This window comes from Vombatus ursinus, unplaced genomic scaffold, assembly GCF_900497805.2.
Source record: "Vombatus ursinus unplaced genomic scaffold, bare-nosed wombat genome assembly UNPS02014794.1, whole genome shotgun sequence".
NCBI lineage: Eukaryota > Metazoa > Chordata > Mammalia > Diprotodontia > Vombatidae > Vombatus > Vombatus ursinus.
Genome location: NW_020954572.1, coordinates 10,502,250 through 10,524,322, shown reverse-complemented (window position 1 = coordinate 10,524,322; position 22,073 = coordinate 10,502,250). Strand labels below are relative to the sequence as shown.

General features: G+C 37.0%; 1 protein-coding gene across 1 annotated transcript in view; it reads left to right on the top strand.

Annotated features, from left to right (window-relative positions):
• The window catches only part of PRKD1 (protein kinase D1), a 389,696-nt gene that overhangs the window by 351,702 nt on the left and 15,921 nt on the right, over positions 1–22,073 (top strand). The window contains exons 14-16 of the mRNA XM_027870203.1: positions 10,658–10,819; positions 11,460–11,558; positions 15,206–15,473. Coding sequence (XP_027726004.1) covers positions 10,658–10,819; positions 11,460–11,558; positions 15,206–15,473 — 529 coding nt within the window. The remainder of the gene's footprint in view (positions 1–10,657; positions 10,820–11,459; positions 11,559–15,205; positions 15,474–22,073) is intronic.

Sequence of the window (22,073 nt, the reverse complement as noted above, 5' to 3'; positions counted from 1 at the left end):
AGATAGCAAAACAAATACTCTATAAATATGTATATACATCTGTGTGTCTGTACATATACGTATATATGCATATACGTATGTATGTGTATATGTATATGTATATGTGTGTGTATGTGTGTGTGTGTGTGTGTGTGTGTGTGTGTGTATGTGTGTGTGTAGCCTCATTCTGCACCCTAAATCTGTCACCTTTCTGCTAGGACGTACATTGTTTTTTATATAACTGGCACTCTGGGTGGCCAATCCAGAATTGTAGACAGTTGTATACAACTTTTAAAATTGTTTATCTTGACACTATTGTTGTTGATATTGTACAAATTGTTCTATTGGTTCTGCTAATATCATTCTTATTTTTTATTTTATTTATTTATTTATTTATTTGAGGCAATGGGGGTTAAGTGACTTGCCCAGGTCACACAGCTAGCTAGTAAGTGTCTGAGGCCGGATTTGAACTCAGGTCCTCCTGACTCCAGGTCCGGTGTTTGCTCATATCATTCTTCATCAGCTTATTAAAGTTTTCAATTTTTTTTTCATTTTTATAACATTGATATTATAGTGTATGATGGTTTTCTGGTTTTGCTTGCTTCATTCTGCATTAGTTCATGTAAGTCTTTCCATGTCTCTTTGAACTCATCTATTTCCATAGAAATAAACAATGAGGTAGAACCTCAGAATTACTTTAATTTGCATTTCTCTAATTAGTAATGATTTGGAGTCTTTTTCCATATGGTGATAGATAGTCTTTTTCTTCCCTGACTGGCTCTTATCCTTATAAATTTTAATCAGCTAATACTTATATATCTTAGAAATGAAATCTTTGTCAGAGAAATGTGCTGCGAAGATTTTTCCCAGTTATTTCCTTTTAATCTTATCTTTAATGGATGTTTGTTCAAAAACTTTTTAATTTTATATAATCAAAATTATCCATTTTATCTTCTCTGATCATTTCTATCCCAAGTTTATTCATGAAGTTTTCCTCTATTTGATAGGTAATTTTGTCCATGTTTCCCTAATTTGTTTATTACATGACCGCTTATGTCTAAGTCACATATCCATTTGGAGATTCTTTTGGTATGAGGTGTGACATATTGTTTAAATCCAATTTTTTAAGCTGTCCAAATTTCCCATTAGTTTTTGTCAAATAGTGAGTCCTTATCCCAGGAGCTGACTGAATACTAGATACATTTGCTTCTATGTGTTTTGTACTTAATCTCTTCCACTGATCTATTTTTTTCATCACTACCAAATTCCCCACTTCTCCAATTTAAGGAAGAAGATACATTTTCTTATCTCATCTCCATGCCTTAGGCTATCTTGATAGCATTCTGGTTCAATGACTGCTGGCACATAGTCTTGTCACTTAATTTAAAACTTTATTACTTTATAGGTTTTTTGGGGGGGGGTTCGTTTTTCCTAACTTTGGAAATTCAAAATGTGGCTTGGGACATTGCAAATGATTAGAAATAAGTTTGAAAGTACTATTGATAATTAACTGAAGGCCAGCCTCAGTCATTATGTGGCAAGTGAAAATGACTATAATAGCCTCTAGTGATGTTTTGGATTTTTTTTTTTAATTTCCCACTTGCCCTTGTAGCTTAAACAGAGCTTCCTGGTTCTGGGTGGGTAGGAAATAACACATGAGAGATTATTTTCACACTGCCTTCCACCTGGTTAAAAAAAAAAATCAGGAAACAGCATGAGAGCGCCTGGGCAAGTGTTATTTCCTATATAAACATCTGCTGCTACCTGCTGTTTAAGAGAAAGATTGATAGTCTGCAGCAGCCTTGGAATTTAAAACTGGGATAAGGCATTCCCAGAAGAAATGTTGGGGAGAATGACTGAGAGGAGGCATATGTATAAATATGAATATGTATGTGCCTGGATGTTCGTGAATATAGTTTAGCTAGAGTCTGTGTCTAGAAATCTAAGGCTGATTTCTCTCACATGCTCAGGCCCTAGCTCAAAACCTCAAAAACTGGTTCTTTGCAAAGCATGTAAACATGCCAGGGACACTTATTTTTTTTTCTTTCTTATGCCAGCCTTCTGTTCACAGAATTATATGGTATTATTAGATATTAATAGGAAGGTACTAGTGAATTTGCCCCCTTTAGTGATAGATAATTTAGCAGAGAACATAAATAAAAGCATGAAAAATATGCAACCTAACACAGAAGATATATTGTATCTAGTGTAGGTTGGCTATTCTCTTCTATGTTTACATCCCTGGAAAGTATAATGCTGAGGTAAGTGAACTTATCCACAGTATTAAAAATTTCTCTGTTTGCTATAACCAGTGGTTCCACATGTAGATGATATGGTGCTGGCTGGTGAATAACATTTGTTTTCTTGGTGTTAATTGTTAGGCCAGAATTAGCAGAAGCAGCAGAGAATTTAGAGATATCACCATTCCAAATGTTCATATGGACTATTTGTGCCCGACCTGTGGTAGAGCTTTCTGAGCTCATATTGGTCCGATCAACCACAGGTGAACACACCATATCTTGACTCCAACGTAGTGATGTCATTATGGTTTTCTTCAAAAAGTAAGGACAATAATCATCCTCTTAAAGTTTTCATTGAATATATTGATTTTTTTTCAATTTTTTGAGCTAAGTGCTGTCAGTAACCTAACAAAAATAAACAAGAGCAGAAGTTTATCTTTGTATCTTTCTATAGAGATTTATAGAGCCTTTTCCTTGCAACAGCCTTGTGAGTTAAGTAATACAGGTATTGATTGATCCCCCTCCCCGCCTTGGCAAATGAGCAAAGTGAGGCCCAGAGAGATCAGTCACACAACTGAGCTAGCAAATGTGTGGCTGGATTTTGAACTCTGGTCCCCTAGTTTCCACCATTGTGTTTTCTTTAATTTAAGAAATTTATTCCTAGCTTGGCAATAGAATTCACGTATACAAGGAGAATGGAAACACAGTGTTAAACTATAATTTGTAGTCTCAAGTCTCATAGCATTTCATCCTTCATGTAACTTTAGTGTAAGAAAGAGGACACAGGAGTTTTCCTTTGCTCTTTACAGTAAGTTCAATTATGCGGCTTCGAGGCCACATGTGGCCTTTTAGGTCTTTGGGTTGTGGCCTTCTGGCTGACTCCAAACTTCACAGAACAAATCCCCTTACTAAAAGGATTTGTTCTGTAAAACTTGGACTCAGTCAAAAGGCAGCAGTCACCCAAGGACCTAGAAGGCCACATGTGACCTCAAGGCCACGGATTCCCCACCTCTGATCTATATCAATAAAAGGAGCACATTAGCACAGCAGGCATAAATGTCTCATGTCTGAAGGTTTTCCATCTGCTCATAGTTTTCCTATTGATATTTCTAAGAAAGAGAAAAGGAAACTGGGAAACCAGCTTTAGTATTGTGGTAGAGGTACACAGTTTAACCTCTTCTACCAGTCCCTTTGAAATCTGCCCTCTAAATAGATATTTACATGAACATGTGATGTCTTTCAAGTGGGTACTCCTTCTAAATAAAGGCATTTTAAATTCTTCATCATGGCTTAATAGGAACACAATTAAATTGCTGAAAGACTTATATGGTATAACAAAAAACATCTTTTACATACAAGGATCAGTGAGGGGGTTGATTCATCTAGCAAATGGTGTTTTATCTCACCCTTCAATTTCTCTTCTTTTGATTGACGTGTGTCCTCATTTCCCCCCAACTTGATCTGATCCTGCTGGTTATACAGTATCTCTGTCTAACTTCGGTATAAACAATAATCACCACAAGCCCTCTACCTGGATCAGCATGATTCTTCTGAACCTTTTCACAACAGCTAGATTTACTTAAAAGTAAGATATGCTTCAATCTTCACTGAATCAATAGCCACAACATAAAATTGAAATGATACTATGTCTGGGACACAGACAACGGTTCTTTCCACAGTCTGAGGACTTGAGCAAATTGATTTTTTAACAGTAACAATTCATACCCATGCTGGCATCTCTTGTTAGAGCTTTTCTAATAGCTACTTCCTTTGTCCATCCTATAAAAGCCTTGAAATTTGAGTCAACTGTTTTCTGTGGGACGTGATGTCTATGAGGATGCCACGTTGTGATTATCTAGATAAAGAAAGGCCTTCAGTTTAGAGATGGAATGTTTTCTGTGAAATGTTGACACCAATTGTATTGTTTTGAATTCCTTAAATATGAAAAAAATAAAACAGGCATACCTATTTTTTACCTTTTGTACTTATCAAAATAAAAAGCAAGCCAAGAAAGAAATACAGAAATAAAGCATTTTCCTGTTGCTATAAAATAAAGAGGCAGAAGATTTTAAATAAGTTTCAGAAACCAGCAATTATTTGTTACCTACTATATGCAAGGTACTGTCCTAAATATTTTCATGTCAACAGTAAAGGAAATTACTTACCATATAAGGCAGTCACAATGTTGAGGATGGAGTACTAGACCAAGAAGATAAGAGTTCAAATCCTGTATTCTTATCTGTTGGCCAGGGGCAAGTTACCTAATCTCTGTTTCCTTATTGGTAAAATGAGGAATAATGCCTCCAACACCTCCCTCACATGGTGATTGTGAGGCTCAATAAAAAAATAGAAAGCTTATATAATAATAATGAATATATGTATATAAAGTGTTTTACAAATTTCAAGCACTATGTAAATGTCATTATTATTGTCTCTACTTTTCCTTCATGAGCTGTTTCCACGAATTAGATACATATCATTTCTAGATCATTGACTGATATTTAAATAAGAAACTCTAGAAATAAATCAACAAGCATTTGGTAAGCACTCGTATTATGTGTCAGTCACTATGCTAGGACCCAAGAATAGAAAGATAAAATAGAAATAGACTGTGTCGTTAAGTAGCTTACATCCTATCAGAAACGTGGAAGAATGTGTATACAAACAAAGAAAATGTAAATACAGGGTAATTTTAGGGGGTAGTCTCTGGCAGGAGGGGTAGTGGTAGATATAAGAATGGAAAGGACAGTGTTCTCTATTTTTCTAACGAATACTGAGAAAAGTCAGAAGCCTTCATTTTGATGCTGCTTTTGTAGTTTAAAAAAGTTCACCCCCCAAAAAAAAACCCATTGAAAATTTCAGTTTCTCATTGTTTTAGTCTGTATCAGTTATTCTGTTGCTAACCACTGGAAAATTCAGATCATAAACCCACAAATTCTGAGTTTCTCGACTGCTTTGTTAAAATAAGAACACACACATTTATTCTAGAAGTAGTTAAAAGTAGCAATATCAGGCAATATTAATGAAACTTTTTATCTGTTCTCACACTTCCCATGGCTTTCCTTTCCTCACTCTCATGTGAGAACTTGGCCTAATATTTTACAGGAAAAAAAATTTGAGGCCATTCATGAGTTCATGAGTTCATTTTCTCCTACCCCTCATCTCCTAGTAACTGAGATACCTTCTACCACTGTCTCCTCCTTCGTCCCTGTCTCACGTAATGAGGTGATCTTACTCCTTTCTCCAAGGTGCCAACCCCTCTACCTGTTCAAGAGATCTCATTCCATCCTGTCTCCTCCAATAGATTGCCCCCTTTGTCATCTCTACTTTTTCACTTTTTTTAATCTTTCTGTCTATTTGCTCATTCCCTACTGCTATACAAACATACATTTCTCTTCCCTATCCTCAAAAAATCTCTCACTGATCCTTCCATCCTCGCTATCACCCTATGTCTCTTCTTTTCTTTGTAGCTAAACTTCTCAAAAAGGGATTCTACAATAGGTGCTTCCATTTTCTCTCAAAATCTCTCTATTCTTAACCCTTGCTATCTAGCTTCTAAGCTTATCATTCCACTGAAACTTTTCTCTCCAAAATTGGCAATGATCTCTTAGTTGCCAAATCCAATGGCCTTTTCTCAATATTCACTCTCCTTGACTTCTCCGCAAACTTTGACCCGTTGTTTACCCTCTCCTCCTTAATATTCTCTTCTCTCTAGTTTTTAGGACACCACTCCCTCCTGGTTCCCCCCTTATCTATTGGACTACTCTTTCTCTGTCTCCTTTGCTCGCTACCCATCCATAAGTGTCCCTCAGGGTTCTGTCCTGGGCCCTCTGTCTTCTCCCTCTATGCTACTTGACTTGGGAATCTCATCAGCTCCCAAGGATTTAATTGTCATCTCTATGCTAATGATTCACAAATCTACATGTCCTGCTCCCAAACCCTCTTCATCTCCAAATGCTTTCAGATACAGCTTAAACTGGGTATCAAGTAGACATCTTCAACTAAACATGTCCAAAACAAAACTAACTGTCCCCCATCCTGCTTTCCCTATTACTGCAGAAAGATGACTGCAACAATATCAGTGCCTCAGGCTTGTAACCTAGGAGTTATCCTCAATTTCTCACTGTCTCTCCCTGCTTCCCCCACCCCTCTCCCAAACACCTCTGCAATGTCTCTTGTATATACTTCCTTCTCTCCTCTAATACTGCCATCATTCTAGCGCAGGCCCTAACCCACCACCTCATGCTTGGACTGTTACACTGGCCTGCTGGTGGGTCTGCCTCGCTCAGGTCTCTCCTTCAAGTCCATTCTCCATTTAGCCACTAAAGTGATTTTCTAAGACAGGCCTGACCATCATTCCCCCAATCAGTGAACTCCTGTGGTTCCATATCACTTTCAGGTTCAAATACAAAGTGGCATTTGAAGCCCTTTGTAACCCAGCCCTCTCCTACCTTTCCAGTCTTCTTACACTTTACACCTCCTTTCCCCTGCCTACTCCTCACCCCAAGTACTCTTCAATTCAGTAGTCTGGCTTCCTGATTGTTCCACAAACAAGACACTCTGATCCTTGGCTTTTGGCTTTTTCTCTAGCTGTCCCCCATGCCTGTAATGCTCTGCCTTCTCAATTCTGCCTGCTGGCTTTCCTGGCTTCCTTTATGTCCCAAATAAAATCCCATCTTTTATAGGAAGCCTTTGCCAAACCCTGTTAATCCCAGTGCCTTACCTCTTGATTATTTATCCTGTATATAGATTGCTTTGCATATATTTGTTTGCATGCCCATTAGGTTTAAGTTCCTTGAGGGTAAGTATTTTTTTTTTTTTTGGTTCTTTTTGTATCCTCAGTGCTTAGCATGGTGCCTGGCATGTATTAGCCACTTAATAAATTGTTAATTACTTGATTAGGCCCATATTGTTCCAAAAGAAACAATAAAAAGACAGAGCATGCTTAACTTTTTTTCTTCTCTCTTCTTTTATGTGTATGGATACCATTGTAGGGTTAGAGAAAAAGTGAGAGTCAGGAAGTCAGGAAAGATTTGTTTAATTTGGAACAGCATCAGAGTCTGTGGGATAATTTCTTGATTCCACAAACTAAAGAAATGCAAACTATTAGAACCAGGAAAGTTTAAATACATATGAGATTTAGTTTATCATGAATCTAAGAAAAATAAAACTCATGTAATCCATTAACTAAAAATAAATTTATTTAAATTTGCTTTTCTCATGTATCATTCCTTTCTTGATCTGCCCTCAAAAAAATAGAATCCTTTAAAAATTTGATTTCTCCATTGATTATATTTACATTTTCTACGTAACTCAAGTGAGAAAAATCAGTTTTTATGATATCCAAATGATATTTCCTCCCAGACTTTTAAACAAATAACTTATATTCACCTCATGGATATGCCATCAATCTGTTATGTGTGAATGACATACTGTCCTTTCCCATACTGGTCCAAATCTTTCATTTCCTGAAAACCAGATTACTTACATGTAACAAGCAGATGGTCAGAGCCCCTATGTTGATAGCATTTGTTTTGCCATGAAATATTGGGTCTTTGAATTTCTGGGCAACATTTGAGGTGTTAGCAAACATATTCTCTACCCTGTATTCCACTTCAGGTGTTGAGGCCAATGACCTTCTTTCTATCCCTTAAGCAAATTGGTTAGTCTGGAAGTTGCTGAGAAAACATTTAAGCCATTAAGTGATTCCATTTGGAAAGCAAACATGTTAATTGGAATGGAAAATGCCCGTATGAACTTTGTTATATTAGTCAGTTCAGTTAAGGCTTTAGTGGTTTTTTGTTATTTGTGGTTGTTTTTTTTCCTGGAGCTATTCTCAGAAGTTTTAAAGATATTTTTTAAGAGTATCACAGAGATAGAGAAATAAATGAATTGTGTTGTTATTGTTTCCCAGTTTGTTCTTACCTTCACCTCTATTGCCATCATTTTCAAATGCCACATTCTCCGGGCAGCCAAGGGGCATCTTCCTTTTCATTAATGTAACAACAAGATCATCGTCAGTGAGGAGTTGGGTACATTTGATCTTTATTTTCCTTGCCTTTGCCTCTTTCAAGTGCAAAAAATAGATTTGGACATTTGAGTTCGTTTAGTCATAATAGAAAACCATGAGCTTAAAAGCAAGTAGAACTCACTCCAGCGGCCTTGTCCAAAACATAAGGAACAATCAAAACACCTTTTTTTTTTAAACTGCCTATTTTATAGCAGAGCACAATGCAGACAGTATCATAGTTACAGTCTTTCAACATTGAAAGGACTGTACAAACACAGGTATTAATGATGTCAAGCACAGATTAAAACAAAAACACACCATAGTTTCTCCTAAAAGACTAGGTATATTCTTAGGTATAATTACAGTTCAGCAGGTCAAAGGCCACTAATGTTCTAAATCTTGATTACCAGGTTGGCCACAACAGCTTGAGAAAGCCATCTACTAAGGCATAATAGGGTTTGTGGTCAGCGTTGGTGGAAGGAGCCTTTACCCAGATGAAATCATGGGTTCTTGGAAGCATGGAAGCATATATGGGGAATGTATATAAGATAGGATAAACATACACACACACACACACACACACACACACACACACACACACACATATACATACACACAGAGGTCTTTAGTCTCGCATTCAAGTTATCCACAATTTCACTCCCATCCATCTTTATGGCCTTTTTTTACTTTACTCCCTTTCAGACATCCTGTGAAACAGAAACAGTTGCTGATCTCTTCCTGGATCTCATCTTGTCCAGGCTACCTTTGTACATTGTGTAGGCTGAACCCTATCCCCAAAACTCCCTTCCTTCATATCTCCTCTATCCATTGACATCTTCACAGACTGACAGTGGTTGGTTGTCACGAGTCATGGGACAGCCACCTGAAATCCTTTGGCGGCAACAAGCAGCCCATGGGCCATATGTTATGCAGGCCTGCTTTAAGGGCTCACTTCAGGTGTCAACTCTATGAAATTTCCCTTAATCCTCTAGTTGAAAGGTGGGGAGAGAGGTCTCTTCTCACATTTCTTATGGCATTGTATACCTCTCTTACACCCTGTCCAGTCGAACTTACAACCAGTTTTCTTACCCCTCCCCCTCATTGGATTAGAAGCTTCCTAAGGGCCTGAAATATATTATTTCCCTTCTTTGTATCTCCAGTACCTAGTACAATACTTTTTCACAAAGCAAGCCCTTAATAAATCTTTTTTTTTAAACTGGTATGACCGGCAAAACTCAAAAGCCAACCTTATCATTCATGAGGGCCACATCATTTGGCATTATACCCAAAGGCATGTTAGATCAGGTGCTAATTATTGGTTGTTCATTGGTCACAACCTCTAAAACCCAAGTATGCAGATTATCTATAAGAATGCCAGTTATGTCTAGCTAACTGTCAAGACTGTGAATTTCTCCATGTGTCCAAAGGACTCCAAACAAAGATTCTCAAAACATAGCTTAGGCACCACATCCTACCTGAAAGATTTCCTGTTTATAGAGCACTTACCCTTCCCTTCCAAAAAAAACACTTTGCATTTTTTATATTCCGTACCTCTTTATTCAATTCAACAAACGTTTATTAAATACCTATTATGAGCTAGGCACTAAGGATGTAAAATTAAAAGAGTCAGTCCCTGCCCTCAAAGAGCTAATATTCTATTAGGGAGAGAGAACATATACACAGAGAAGTAAATATGAATCATGTATCAACTAACTACAAAACAGCAGGGTGTGCAGGGTGGTGGGTTGAGGTATAGGTGGTAGTTTCTTAACAGTAATGCCCAGATAACCTTGCTAAAAAATCCAATTCACTTTAACAGACATTGATTAAGCACCTATTATTTGCCAGGCACCTTGCTAAGTGCCAAATAAAGTCACATCTATTGTCTGAAAAAATGTCCCAAATTGCTAATAATTAAAGGACAAGTCATTTAACTTTTCAGTGCTCCAGGCAACATCCTAAAATAAGTTAGGTAGGTGATGCAATGGACAGAGCTCTGTACGGCCTCAGACACTAACAGTGTCACCCTAGGCAAGTCACTTAACCCATTTGCCTCAGTTTCCTCATTTGTAAAATTATCTGAAGAAGGAAATGGCAAACTTCTCTAGTATCTTTGCCAAGAAAACCCCAAATCATATCACAAAGAGTTGGACACAACTGAACAACAATAAGGGAAATTTGGGTTTAATATGAAGGAAGATGATGCCATTCTCCAGACAGAAGAACTAAAGATATGTTTTATAGGGATGTAAAAATTGAAACAACATGAGGCAACATATGTAGAATTTGGAAGTGCTGGGAAATCTTAGCTGTAGATTCCTCCATAGCTTTAAGCATGAACAGTTTTATTTAATCAGAGAGCCTGCCAAAGAGTATTTTTTTTTTAAAAAAACTCATTTTCTTCAAGTGCTTTATTTATCTTTAATAGAACCTTCATCACCCTGGTGTTGTAAATTTGGAGTGTATGTTTGAGACGCCTGAAAGAGTGTTTGTTGTTATGGAAAAACTCCATGGAGACATGCTAGAGATGATCTTGTCAAGTGAAAAGGGCAGGTTGCCAGAGCACATAACGAAGTTTTTAATTACCCAGGTAAGGAATCAATTAGACATCTAGAAAAATAATATTTAATATCAAATGTTATCCCTTTTTATATTTTTCTAGCCTTATTTTTCAAACTCTTCCCCTAAAGTCTACAGTATAAAACAAATGCGATTTGTTATTTTATATGGTATTATAAAATTATCAAGGAGCTTCAGGTTATGAACTAACTACCTAGAAGTTACTGTAGTTTGCAGTTACGTGTTTTGGAAACTGGTAAAAGTCTAAGGTGAGAAAAGGAGAAATTCTAGTTTTCCCAAGATGGAATGAGTGTTCCTGTCAGCTGCTACAGCTATTAACAGAATTTTCCTCTGCCATTTTATATCACTGCCACTCTAGAATTTTAGTAATCAGACAAAAACAATAATCCCTTTTCTGCCATAGAGTCCAAACAAAGATTATATGTGTATCCATACGTATATATTATGTATAATGTATACATATCATTTCATCATGCATATGTATGTATAATTTTAATATCTCATTGTACTCTTCAGAATATGAAGAAGAGAGGTCTGGCCTGGATTTCTGTAATGCACTATGAATCCTAGCTTAATATTTCAGTGTAATTTACATATGGGTAGAAAAACACCATACAATGGAATTCTCTGGCGGGTTTTCTTCTTGACAGATACTCGTTGCCTTGAGGCATCTTCACTTTAAAAACATTGTTCACTGTGATCTCAAACCAGAAAATGTGTTGTTAGCGTCGGCTGATCCTTTCCCACAGGTGAGTATGAGATATTTCTTAGTAAGAATACCAGACCCTTTCTTCTGTTCATAATAGGTCTGTCACCTATTTCTCAAACCATTTACTTAATTCCAATTTTCTCAGACACATTTGTATCCATTCATTGACATATTCATTCCAGCCCCTAACACTTAAAATCTAGCCACTTAAAAATACTTGTTGATTATTGATTAATATTACATTTGTGATATTCCTGCTGAGTTTGAGACCATCGGTTCCACATTACCTTAATATAACTACTGCCAATTCATTGTACCTCTCTTTGCCTCATCTGGCTTTCTTTAGTTTCTGACTTTGCCCAAATACTCAAGAACCACCAGCCTTATATTAATTCAATTCAATTCAACAAGCCCATATTGATCATCTCTTATGTGCCAGGCATCGTGCTAGATGTGCTGGGAACACAATGACATAATGAGACCATTCTTGCCATCTAGGACCTTAAATTCTACCAAGTAGATGTAATAGGTTTATAAATAAGTAAATACAAAACAGAAAATAAATAGAAAGTAATTTAGAGGCACTAACAATTGGGGGAATCACAAAAGGTTTCTTGTGGCATAGGAAAGTGGTACTGGAGTTAAGCCTTGAGAGGGTTGCAAGAGATGAAGATGATGAGAGGAAGGAGAGTTTTTCAGGAGTAGGGGAAGGAGGGACCTGGGTGAAGGCATAGTATAAGAAGATAGAAGGGCACGCAGAAAGCACATAGAAAGATCTGTTTGGCTGGAACATTAAGTGTATAGTCAGCCTGGAAGGACAGGCTGGAGCTAGATTACAAAGGTCTTTAAATGCCAGACAGAGGAGTTTATATGTTACCTTAGCAGCAATGGGGGAGCCGTTGAGCTCTTTGAGCTGGAGAGTAGATTGGTCAGACCTATGCTTTCAGAAGATCTGTTTGGTAGCAACCAAAAATTAAAATGCTAGACTAAAACTTTATATATTTTCATTTAATATATTATGTTACACATATGCAACTATTTAGAAATAGTCACAAATTCTTGGTCATTTCAGACTTGTTAGCTATAAAACCAGGATGTAGGGTATGTGTTTAGATCTGACCAAGGCCTTTGATACTGTCAGTCGCGAGGGCTTATGGAAAATTATGTCAAAATTTGGTTGCCCAGAGAAGTCCATCAGCACTGCATCTCAATTTCATGTTGGCATGCTTGCCTGAGTTCTCTTTAATGGACAATGCTCTCATGCTTTCCTAGTCACCAGTGAAGTGAAACAAGGCTGTGTGCATGCTCCCCTGCTTTTAGCATGATGTTCTCAGCCATGTTGTCAAATGCTTTCAATGAGGATGAACATGGCATCAGGGTCAGCTATAGCGCTGATGGTAAATTCTTCAACTTGAAAAGGCTACAAGCTAAGACCAAAGTGGAAGCAGTATTGGTGCATGATTTTCCATTTGCAGATGATTGTGCGCTCAGTGCAGCCTCTGAAGCTGAGATGCAACAAAGTATGGATTGATTCTCTGCTGCTTGTGCTAATTTTGGCCTAGCAATTAACACCAGGAAACCACAGGCACTCCATCAGCCACCACCACACTATCCATACATGGAACCATTGGTTACAGCAAATGGAATTTTGAATGCTATGGATAAGTTCACTTACTTTGATAGTGTTTCCAGGGCTGTACACATTGATAACGATGTTGATGTGGGAACTGCCAGAGCTCAGTGTTTGGGAGGCTCCCAAGGAAACTTTGGGAGAGAAGAGGTATGAGACTGACTCCCAAACTGAAGGTCTGCAGAACCATTGTGCTGACCTCATTGTTGTATGCCTGTGAAACCTGGACAGTATACCAGTGCTGTGCCAGGAAACTGAATGGCTTGCATTTGAATTGTGTTGGGAAGATTCTGAAGATTACCTGGAAGGATAAGATACCAGATACTGAGGTGCTTTCTCAAACTAAACTGCCAAGCATTCAAACTCTGCTTCAGGAGTGCAACTCCGATGGGTTGGCCATGTTGTTCAAATGCAAAGCACTTGCCAAAAAGACAATGGAGAACTCACAAAGAGCAAGACCACATGGTGGTCGGAAGAAGCAATATTAAGACACTCTCAAGGTCTCTCTTAAGAACTTTGGAATTGATTGTGTGACATGGGAGATGCTGGCACAGGACCACTCAGCATGGTGTGCCCACATCAGAGAAGGTGCTGTCCTCTATGAGCAAAGCAGAATTGAGACAGCTCAAAGGAAATGCAAGATACGCAAATTTAGAGAAACCATCCCAAGTGTTCACACATGCTATTTATGCCTGAACTGTGGTAGGGCATTCCAAGCTCTTACTGGTCAGAACAGCCACAGTCAGACACGCTGAAACTTGACTCTAGCACAGTGATGTCATTTTGGTCTTCTTTGAGAAAGAACCAGCTATAAAACTAGTCAGCAAGCATAAATGCCTACTATGTGCCAGGCTTTCTGCTAAGTGCTAGGGTTACAAAGAAAAGCAAAAATCAGTCTCTGCTCTCAAGGAGTTCACAGTCTAATGGAGGAGACAGCATGAAAATAACTGTACCGAAAGATTTGTACAGAATAAAATGGAGACAAACCCACTTGGAGGATTAAGGAGGATTAGTAAAGATTTCTATAGAAGATTGGATTTTAGCTAGGATTTGAAGGAAGCCAGGAGATGGAGATGAGGAAGGAATAGAATTCTAGACATGGGGCATAGCGAATGAAAATGCTCAGAGATGGAAGATACAGTGTCTTGTGTGAGGAACAAGAAAGAGGTCAGTGTCACTGTATCCTAGACTGTACAGAGTGGGTAAGAAGACTGGAGAGAAAGAAAAGGGCCAAATTATGAAGGGCATTGAATGCCACACAGAACACTTTATATTTGATCCTGGAGTTTTTTTTATTATTGGGTGACATGATTAGACCCGTGTTTAGGAAGATTAGTTTGATAGCTGAGTAGAGGATGGACTGGATTGGGAAGAAACTTGGCAAACCAGCAGCAGGCTATTGCAGTATTCCAGGCTTGAGGTGATGAGTCAGCACCAGTATGGTAGCAGTGTCAGAGAAGAAAATTGGACATATACGAGAGCAGTTACAGAGGTAAAATCTATAGGACTTGGAAACATACTGAATATGGAGGCAGGAGGGGAGGTGAGAGACAGAGAGCAAGGAGTTGAGGATGACACCCAGATTGTGAGCGTAGGTGATTAGGAGGATGGTGGTACCTTTGACAGTAATAGAAAAGTCTGCAAGAAGGGGAGGGCTTATAGGGAAAGTTAATAAGTTCATTTTGGTACCCATTGAGTTTAAAATATCTGCAGGACATTGAGTTTGAAGTGCCAAGTAGATAGTAGAAGATATGAGACTTGGAGGTCAAGAGAGAGGTCTGGACAAGTAAATCTGAAAATCTTTGACTTAGAGATGATAATTTAATCATGGGAGCTAATGAGATCACCAAGTGAAATAGTATGGGGGGGAATAATAAACTTTCTGTACACTATGAGAACTGCAAATGAACATATATTACATTTTTCAGGGCTGGTCTTGAATATAAATATAATATTGAATATAAAATTATAAAATTGCACATAAAAGTCTGACTCTCAGGGAATAGAATAATGATACTTGTGCATTTAATTTTATTCCATATTTTCATTACAAACAGGTGAAACTTTGTGACTTTGGTTTTGCTCGAATTATTGGAGAGAAGTCCTTCAGAAGGTCAGTGGTAGGCACACCAGCTTACCTCGCTCCAGAAGTTCTTAGGAACAAAGGCTACAATCGTTCTTTAGACATGTGGTCTGTTGGGGTTATCATCTACGTAAGCCTCAGTGGTACATTTCCATTTAATGAAGATGAAGATATACACGATCAAATCCAGAATGCAGCTTTCATGTATCCACCTAATCCCTGGAAGGAAATCTCTCCTGAAGGTAACCTGTTTTGCCTAGAATCTGCTCACACAACATAGCCTCACTATGGGGGAGACTGATTATATTGTATTAGGGGAGCCCCAGAACTTTCTGAAAGTACAAAAGCGTAGTAAAACATTTGACTCAATAGTCATTAAGATGCTAAAAACATTTTCACTTGAATGTGAAAAATTCAGCCCCATCAGTGATGGAACTGGTTAGACCATTCCTCTTGCTTCTGGCCTAGATAATGGTGTTTGCTGCCCCATTGGGTCCCCACATAATACTATTAAGGAACCTCTTTGTAAAGTGAATTCATCTTTCTATGTACCCTATATGCTACAGTAAGACATATGTTAACAAGAAAACAACTAACTCGATCCTCAATTTGATGAGGATAATTTTTTGTGTATGTTGGGGTGGAAGTGAGGTAGGGGGGATGGCATTTAACTTTTGAGACAATTGATATTTTTAAAAACAATTTTGTAATTCTTGGATGTGTGTGTCTTATTCTGCATTTATATGTATATATATATAGGACTTCTTAAACCTTTTCCACTTGCAATCCCATCAGCGCTTCTTAAACTGTGGGTAGTGAACCCATATGGGGTCGTGATCCACAGTTTAAGAAGTGCTAGAGACGTGTCTGTATATTCATACAAACATATATACACAATTTGTTATTCTTGGATATGAGAGACAGAGAGAAATCCAAGAATTACAAAGTTTTGTGTATGTATGTATGCATGCATGTATGTATGTATGTATGTATGTGTAAACAGACATCTATATACATACATAGACACACATATATCTAAGAATTACAAAATTGTATGATCACATGTATATGTATACTTATATGTGTATATATACAACATGTATATGTATACTTATATGTGTATATATAATGTATATGTTGTTTGTACACACATATGTATGTATGCATACATACATACAGTCATACAATTTTGTAATTCTTGGCTATATCCTCAAGAATTACAAAATTATATAATTTATGTGTATATGCACATATGTATGTATATAGATATAGACACAACATACATATATATAGACACACACAGACACATTAAAAGTGTCTCTGGGGGGCAAATAGGTGGCGCAGTGGATAGAGCACCAGCCCTGGAGTCAGGAAGACCTGAGTTCAAATTTGGCCTCAGACACATAACACTCACTAGCTGTATGACCCTAGGCAAGTCACTTAACCCCATTGCCAACCAAAAAAAAAAGTCTCTGTATGTGTATATATGTGTATATGTATATATAATGTCTCTCTGTTTATGTGTTTATAAATACATTTATGTGTGTTTGTACATACATTTGCATATGTTTGTATATGCATACATATGTGTGTGTGTGTGTATATATATATATATATACACACACACACAAAGAGAGAGACAGACATATCAACGTTTATCATTAACTGATCATTAGCTGATAGACCTGAGGCATAGCAAGATATTTAATAATAGGATTCATAATTTATACTGTGTATACTAAATCACATGGGAAATAATGGACCAATAGATATTGTGATAGGGGAGTCAAAAAGACCCAAATTTAAGTCCTTCCTTGTATACATATTAGCTGCACAACCATGGGCAAGTCATCTAACGTTTCAGTGCATCCAGCAGCTTTCTAAGATTATATATTTGGAATTAGTTCTTTCTCTGCAGTGATAGAGACTTTCTGTAATGGTAGCTACCTCCACAAATGAACTTCACAAATTTGCCTTCCACCTCCTGCCCTAATACAAAGTTATAAAATATGTTGTTATTTTTTGGAATCTTTTTCTTTTTTTTTTTTTTCTTTTTTTTGGCTAGGCAGTGGGGTTAAGTACTTGCCCAGGGTCACACAGCTAGTAAGTGTTATGTGTCTGAGGCCAGATTTGAACTTAAGTCTTCCTGAATCCAGGGCCGGTGTTTTATCCATGGAATCTTTTTCAACAGTGAAGGTTAAAACAAGAGTTTACTGATTAATTTCAAGCTATCTTCAGATGCTATTGAAGTTTTAATATAATGATGTCCTTAAGTAGCCCCAAAGTGGTTTCTAATTTCCAATTTAAAACCCAGGTGGATACAAGTCTCAACCATTTTTCAACATATGGACTGTCCATCCATAAAATGGTTCGTTTACCCTGAAAACAGTTGTTGATACTGTATAAATTTACATTTCTAAAAAAAAAATGAAAAGAAGTTTTGGTTTGTGTCAGCAACTTCCATTGACAATACATTCTTGAAACTCTTGCAACCAATTGTCGCCTTGAAAATGGTTCATAACTTGTCATGTTTTCTCTAGTATACCTCCTCCTATTCTCCAGAAATCCACAAAAGATACATGTTCTTAAGTTATCCAAATATTACTGTGACTATTTAAAGTTAGCTCTCTTTTTTGCCTGTTGGAGTGTGGTTGCAAATGCTTTATTTAATGGGAAAAGAGAGATCTTTTAGTCAATGGATCATATTCATATCCAGCATTTTTGTTTGGATTGCTTTTCACTACTTCAGAAGGTTAAAAGCTGAGCTAACTTCTAGAGATAAACTCTCTTTTATTTGCCATCTGTACAATATCATTAAAAATGTGTTGTAGAAATGGAAAAAAGTGCTTGTATAAACCACCGACAGTAATTTAAGTTCATGTGAATATCACAGTTACTAAATTTCACAAGTGACCATTGCCAGTGCTTTGGTGTTACCATTAGCAACATCATCAACATCCTATAACTAATATTAAAATTCATCCAAATAGCATATATCCACATGGAAGGTGTAGATTACAAGACAGTTGTAATATACTCTCCAATATATGCCAAATTTTCAGGTCAGTATAGTAAAGACAAAATGTGAAATACCCTTTAATACTACATGAGGTAGGGAATAGGAGATTGAAATATAAAACATCCTGGTGACCTGATCTTGTCAGGAAATTTTTTTTTAAATCTTTAATGTTTAAAGTTATTTAAAGTGCTTAAACTTCAACTCTAGAAATCCCATAAGGCAGTCAGACTTTTTTTTTCCTGGCAGGCATAGGGAAAAGGAGTAAGATCTTCACTTTTAAATTTTTCTTAGAGCATGGAGAGAATAGCAGTACTTTACTTTTAGGGACCCTGCCCTACCAGCATCATGAAAAATGGTTGACCTTGCACTGTGGATGTCTTTAAGAAAGAACAGGGCTTGAGCTGGGCCTTGAAGGATGGATAGAATTTGGAAATATTGAAGAAAACATTAAAGGGAAGGGGGAAATTACGTGAATAGAGGCTTATGAGTGAGAATTGGTGAGGCAAATCCATAACCAATATTTATTTGACTACATCATATATTTACAATTAATATTGATATAGCGATATAGATATATTAATGTGGCTATAACTGATATTCCCCAGTACATCACACCAGACAATGCAAAGACAAACTCACTGCAAAACATGTAACCTTACTTTTGAGTTGATACCTGCCAGCAGAGTTTAACTATTCCTCTTCTCTCCTCCTTTCCCTTCCCTCCATCCCTTTCTTTCCTCCTCTCCCTTCTTTCCTCTTCTTTTTCCCCCTCTCCCTTCTGCTCTTTCTCTCTTTTTCCTTCATTACTCCTTTCTGTCTGCTTCTATCCACTTAATTCTACTTTTTGAAATCGTGTCTTACCTGGTGGCCTACACATCTCATACTAAAATGTGAAGTGATGGTAAACAAATAGTGTCATCACAATGAGAGTAATGGAAAATTGAGCAGTTATTTTCTCCTCCAGCTAGGTTGAGAAATGCAGATAATCCTCTGGGTCAAGATTTGCTTAAAGCAAAATGCTCTGGCCAAAAATAAATGTGGGAAGGAAATAAGCCAGGGAAGTCAGGCTCAAGAAATGGGACCAGGAGGCCAAATGTGATGTTTATAAATAATTAGTGCCAAGGAAGCAAACAGAATTATCTTCAGAAGACATAGGATTAACTACTTCAATCATTAGAGTAATAGATACTAAGAGTTAATCTAGGCGACACTAGACTGCCAAGCCAAAGTCTAGAGCAAGTTAAAGAAAAGAATCAGGCAGATTTGTTGGTGGAAGTCATGACAACACAGATATAATATTTCAGCTACAGTAAGGGCTCCCAGACATCCTTACATGAGCAACCCTAACCAATTGCCTATCCCTTTTGGTGTATCTAGCCTAGGCAGCATGTAGAAGATGGCTTGGTGGTTTGTACTTGGTCCAGAGGCCTAGAACCAAATGTAGACAACTACACAAGGACTACTATACTGTTAGATAATTGAGTTGATTACATAATTCTCGGATAATAGAGATTTTTCTTCTCTTGCAGAAACTTATATACATTGGGTTTAGATTTTTTTTTTAACCGTGTGTGTGTGTGTGTGTGTGTGTGTGTTACTAAGAAGAATAGAAAAGGGTAAGAAAGGTATAAGGACTTGGGCATGGTATTGCATTATGCTGAAAATGAGGAATTATTTTTTTCTTTCTTCCTTTAGTAAACATCTATTCAATGAAATACATCAAATGATGATGGTCTCTTTTTCTTTTTGCAGTCTGATTTTTGTGACCCTACAGAAAACATTTTATACTCTACCTCTGACTCTCTCTTTATGAATATAAGAATTAAAATGAAGCTGACCATAGACTACTTGAGATATTGTTGCTATTAATTAGATAATGTGTTATTGTGTAAATCAAGGATTGATAAAATATCTGAGAAAAAAATTTTAAAATATAATAAGGACACAAAGGTCATCAGTAGATATATGTTATATGTATAATATTAGATGAAGAGACAGACAGGCAGGTAGATCATAGAGATATACATCCATGTATATATACCTAGGTGATAGATAGTAGATGATAGAAAGAATGATAGAGAGATAGAGACATATGACAATAGAGATAGACAGATAGAGCATGTATATATGTCTATTAAATGAAACTGTTAGAGAAAAATACCCAAGTTCTATTGGTGCCTTTCTGTGTTGAGCTTTCTTATTACAGTCTACCCTCATTTTGCTTCTATTATAATAGAGCTCAGTTAGCATCACCTTTAAATTTAATCACCTGTGTTCATATCATAAATAACACATCGATTGAAAAGCAGTTTCAGCCCCAAATCTGACATATAAATAACCAAGTAAATCTTTATTTTTTTTTACTGACTTGTTCTTGAAGAACTCCTGCATAGATGTTTTTATGATGGAAAAGTTCTACAAATGAGGTTATGACTCATACGAATAACAGGTTTCTTTTTCAGTCTGTTCAGCGCACTGTATTGCTATAATTTTGAGAGAGAAGGAGGGGAGAAGAGACTGGGGGAAGGAGAGGGGGGGACAGAAAAAGAGAGAGAGGAGGGGAGAGAAAAAGGGAGAGAGAAAAAGAGAGAGACAGAGAGAGAGACAAAGAGACAGAGTGACAGAGAGAACACAAAAATAAAAACCAGGGGGATTGGAAAGACTTCTCATAAGAGATGATACATGTCTGGCCAACATAATTCATCATCATCATTTTTATTAGTCTCTCAGCTGTTTGTAAGAATTGAACCATTATGAACTTGTGATGCCCTGAATCTTACTTCATTAGTTTTCAGAAGCAACTTTTCTTCCAATATCACCCTCTATTAAGGACATTTCATTAAAAAGAGAAACAATACCTTTATTCATTCACAAAGTAAGTTATTTTTTTATTAGACCAGCAGTTCTTAACCTTTTTTGTGTGTCCTGGATAATTTTTGAAGTCTGGTGAAACCAATGAACCCCTTTTCAATACTCAAAATAAAATACATAAAATTACAAGGAAAACCAATGAGATTGAAATTGTTCAGTCATGTCTGACTCTTCATGACCCCATAATGGGGTTTTCTTGGCAAAGATGCTATGGTGGTTTGCTATTTCTTTCTCCAACTAATTTTACAGATGAGGAAACTGAGGCAAACAGGATTAAATGGCTTGCCCAGAGTCCCACAGCTAGTAAGTGGATAAGGCCAGATTTGAACTCAGGAATATGAGTCTTCTGTGGAAGTGACAGGTCAGGCACTCTATCGACTGCACCACCTAGCTGCCCAGGATATTGCAATACAGTCACCAAAATGTTGGGGGCAGGGGGAGGTTCATGGATCCTAAGTTAAGTACTCATGTTTTAGGCAAACATCCTTGTTTCCACTTAGATACATAGTTAACCTTTCTCTTTTTCAGCATATCAGTCAGTCAACAAGCATATATTAATTGCCCAGTACACAATAATCTTTGAGATAATAACATGAAAATAGAGGGAAATGGCCATCTGTTTGATCGTGGTCAAGTACATCCCTTCTCCTTTTATATATGATATAAAGAACTCTCACCAGTCACTATCCCAGGATCCCAGAGAAAGAACTGGAGATGTAGGCAACAGGGAGGAGACGTGTCATAAAGATGGCCTGAGAGACATAAACTGTATCTATATATCAGACATATATATATATATATATATGCATGTGTATGTATGAACGTGGATATTTATTATATAAATATTTATATATAAAATTGTTTAAAATGTTAGAATATTAGTCTATAGTAAAGATTAGGAATAGGTGCTGAACCTGTGATTTCATTGATATAGGGAGCCTGCCTGGTGAGG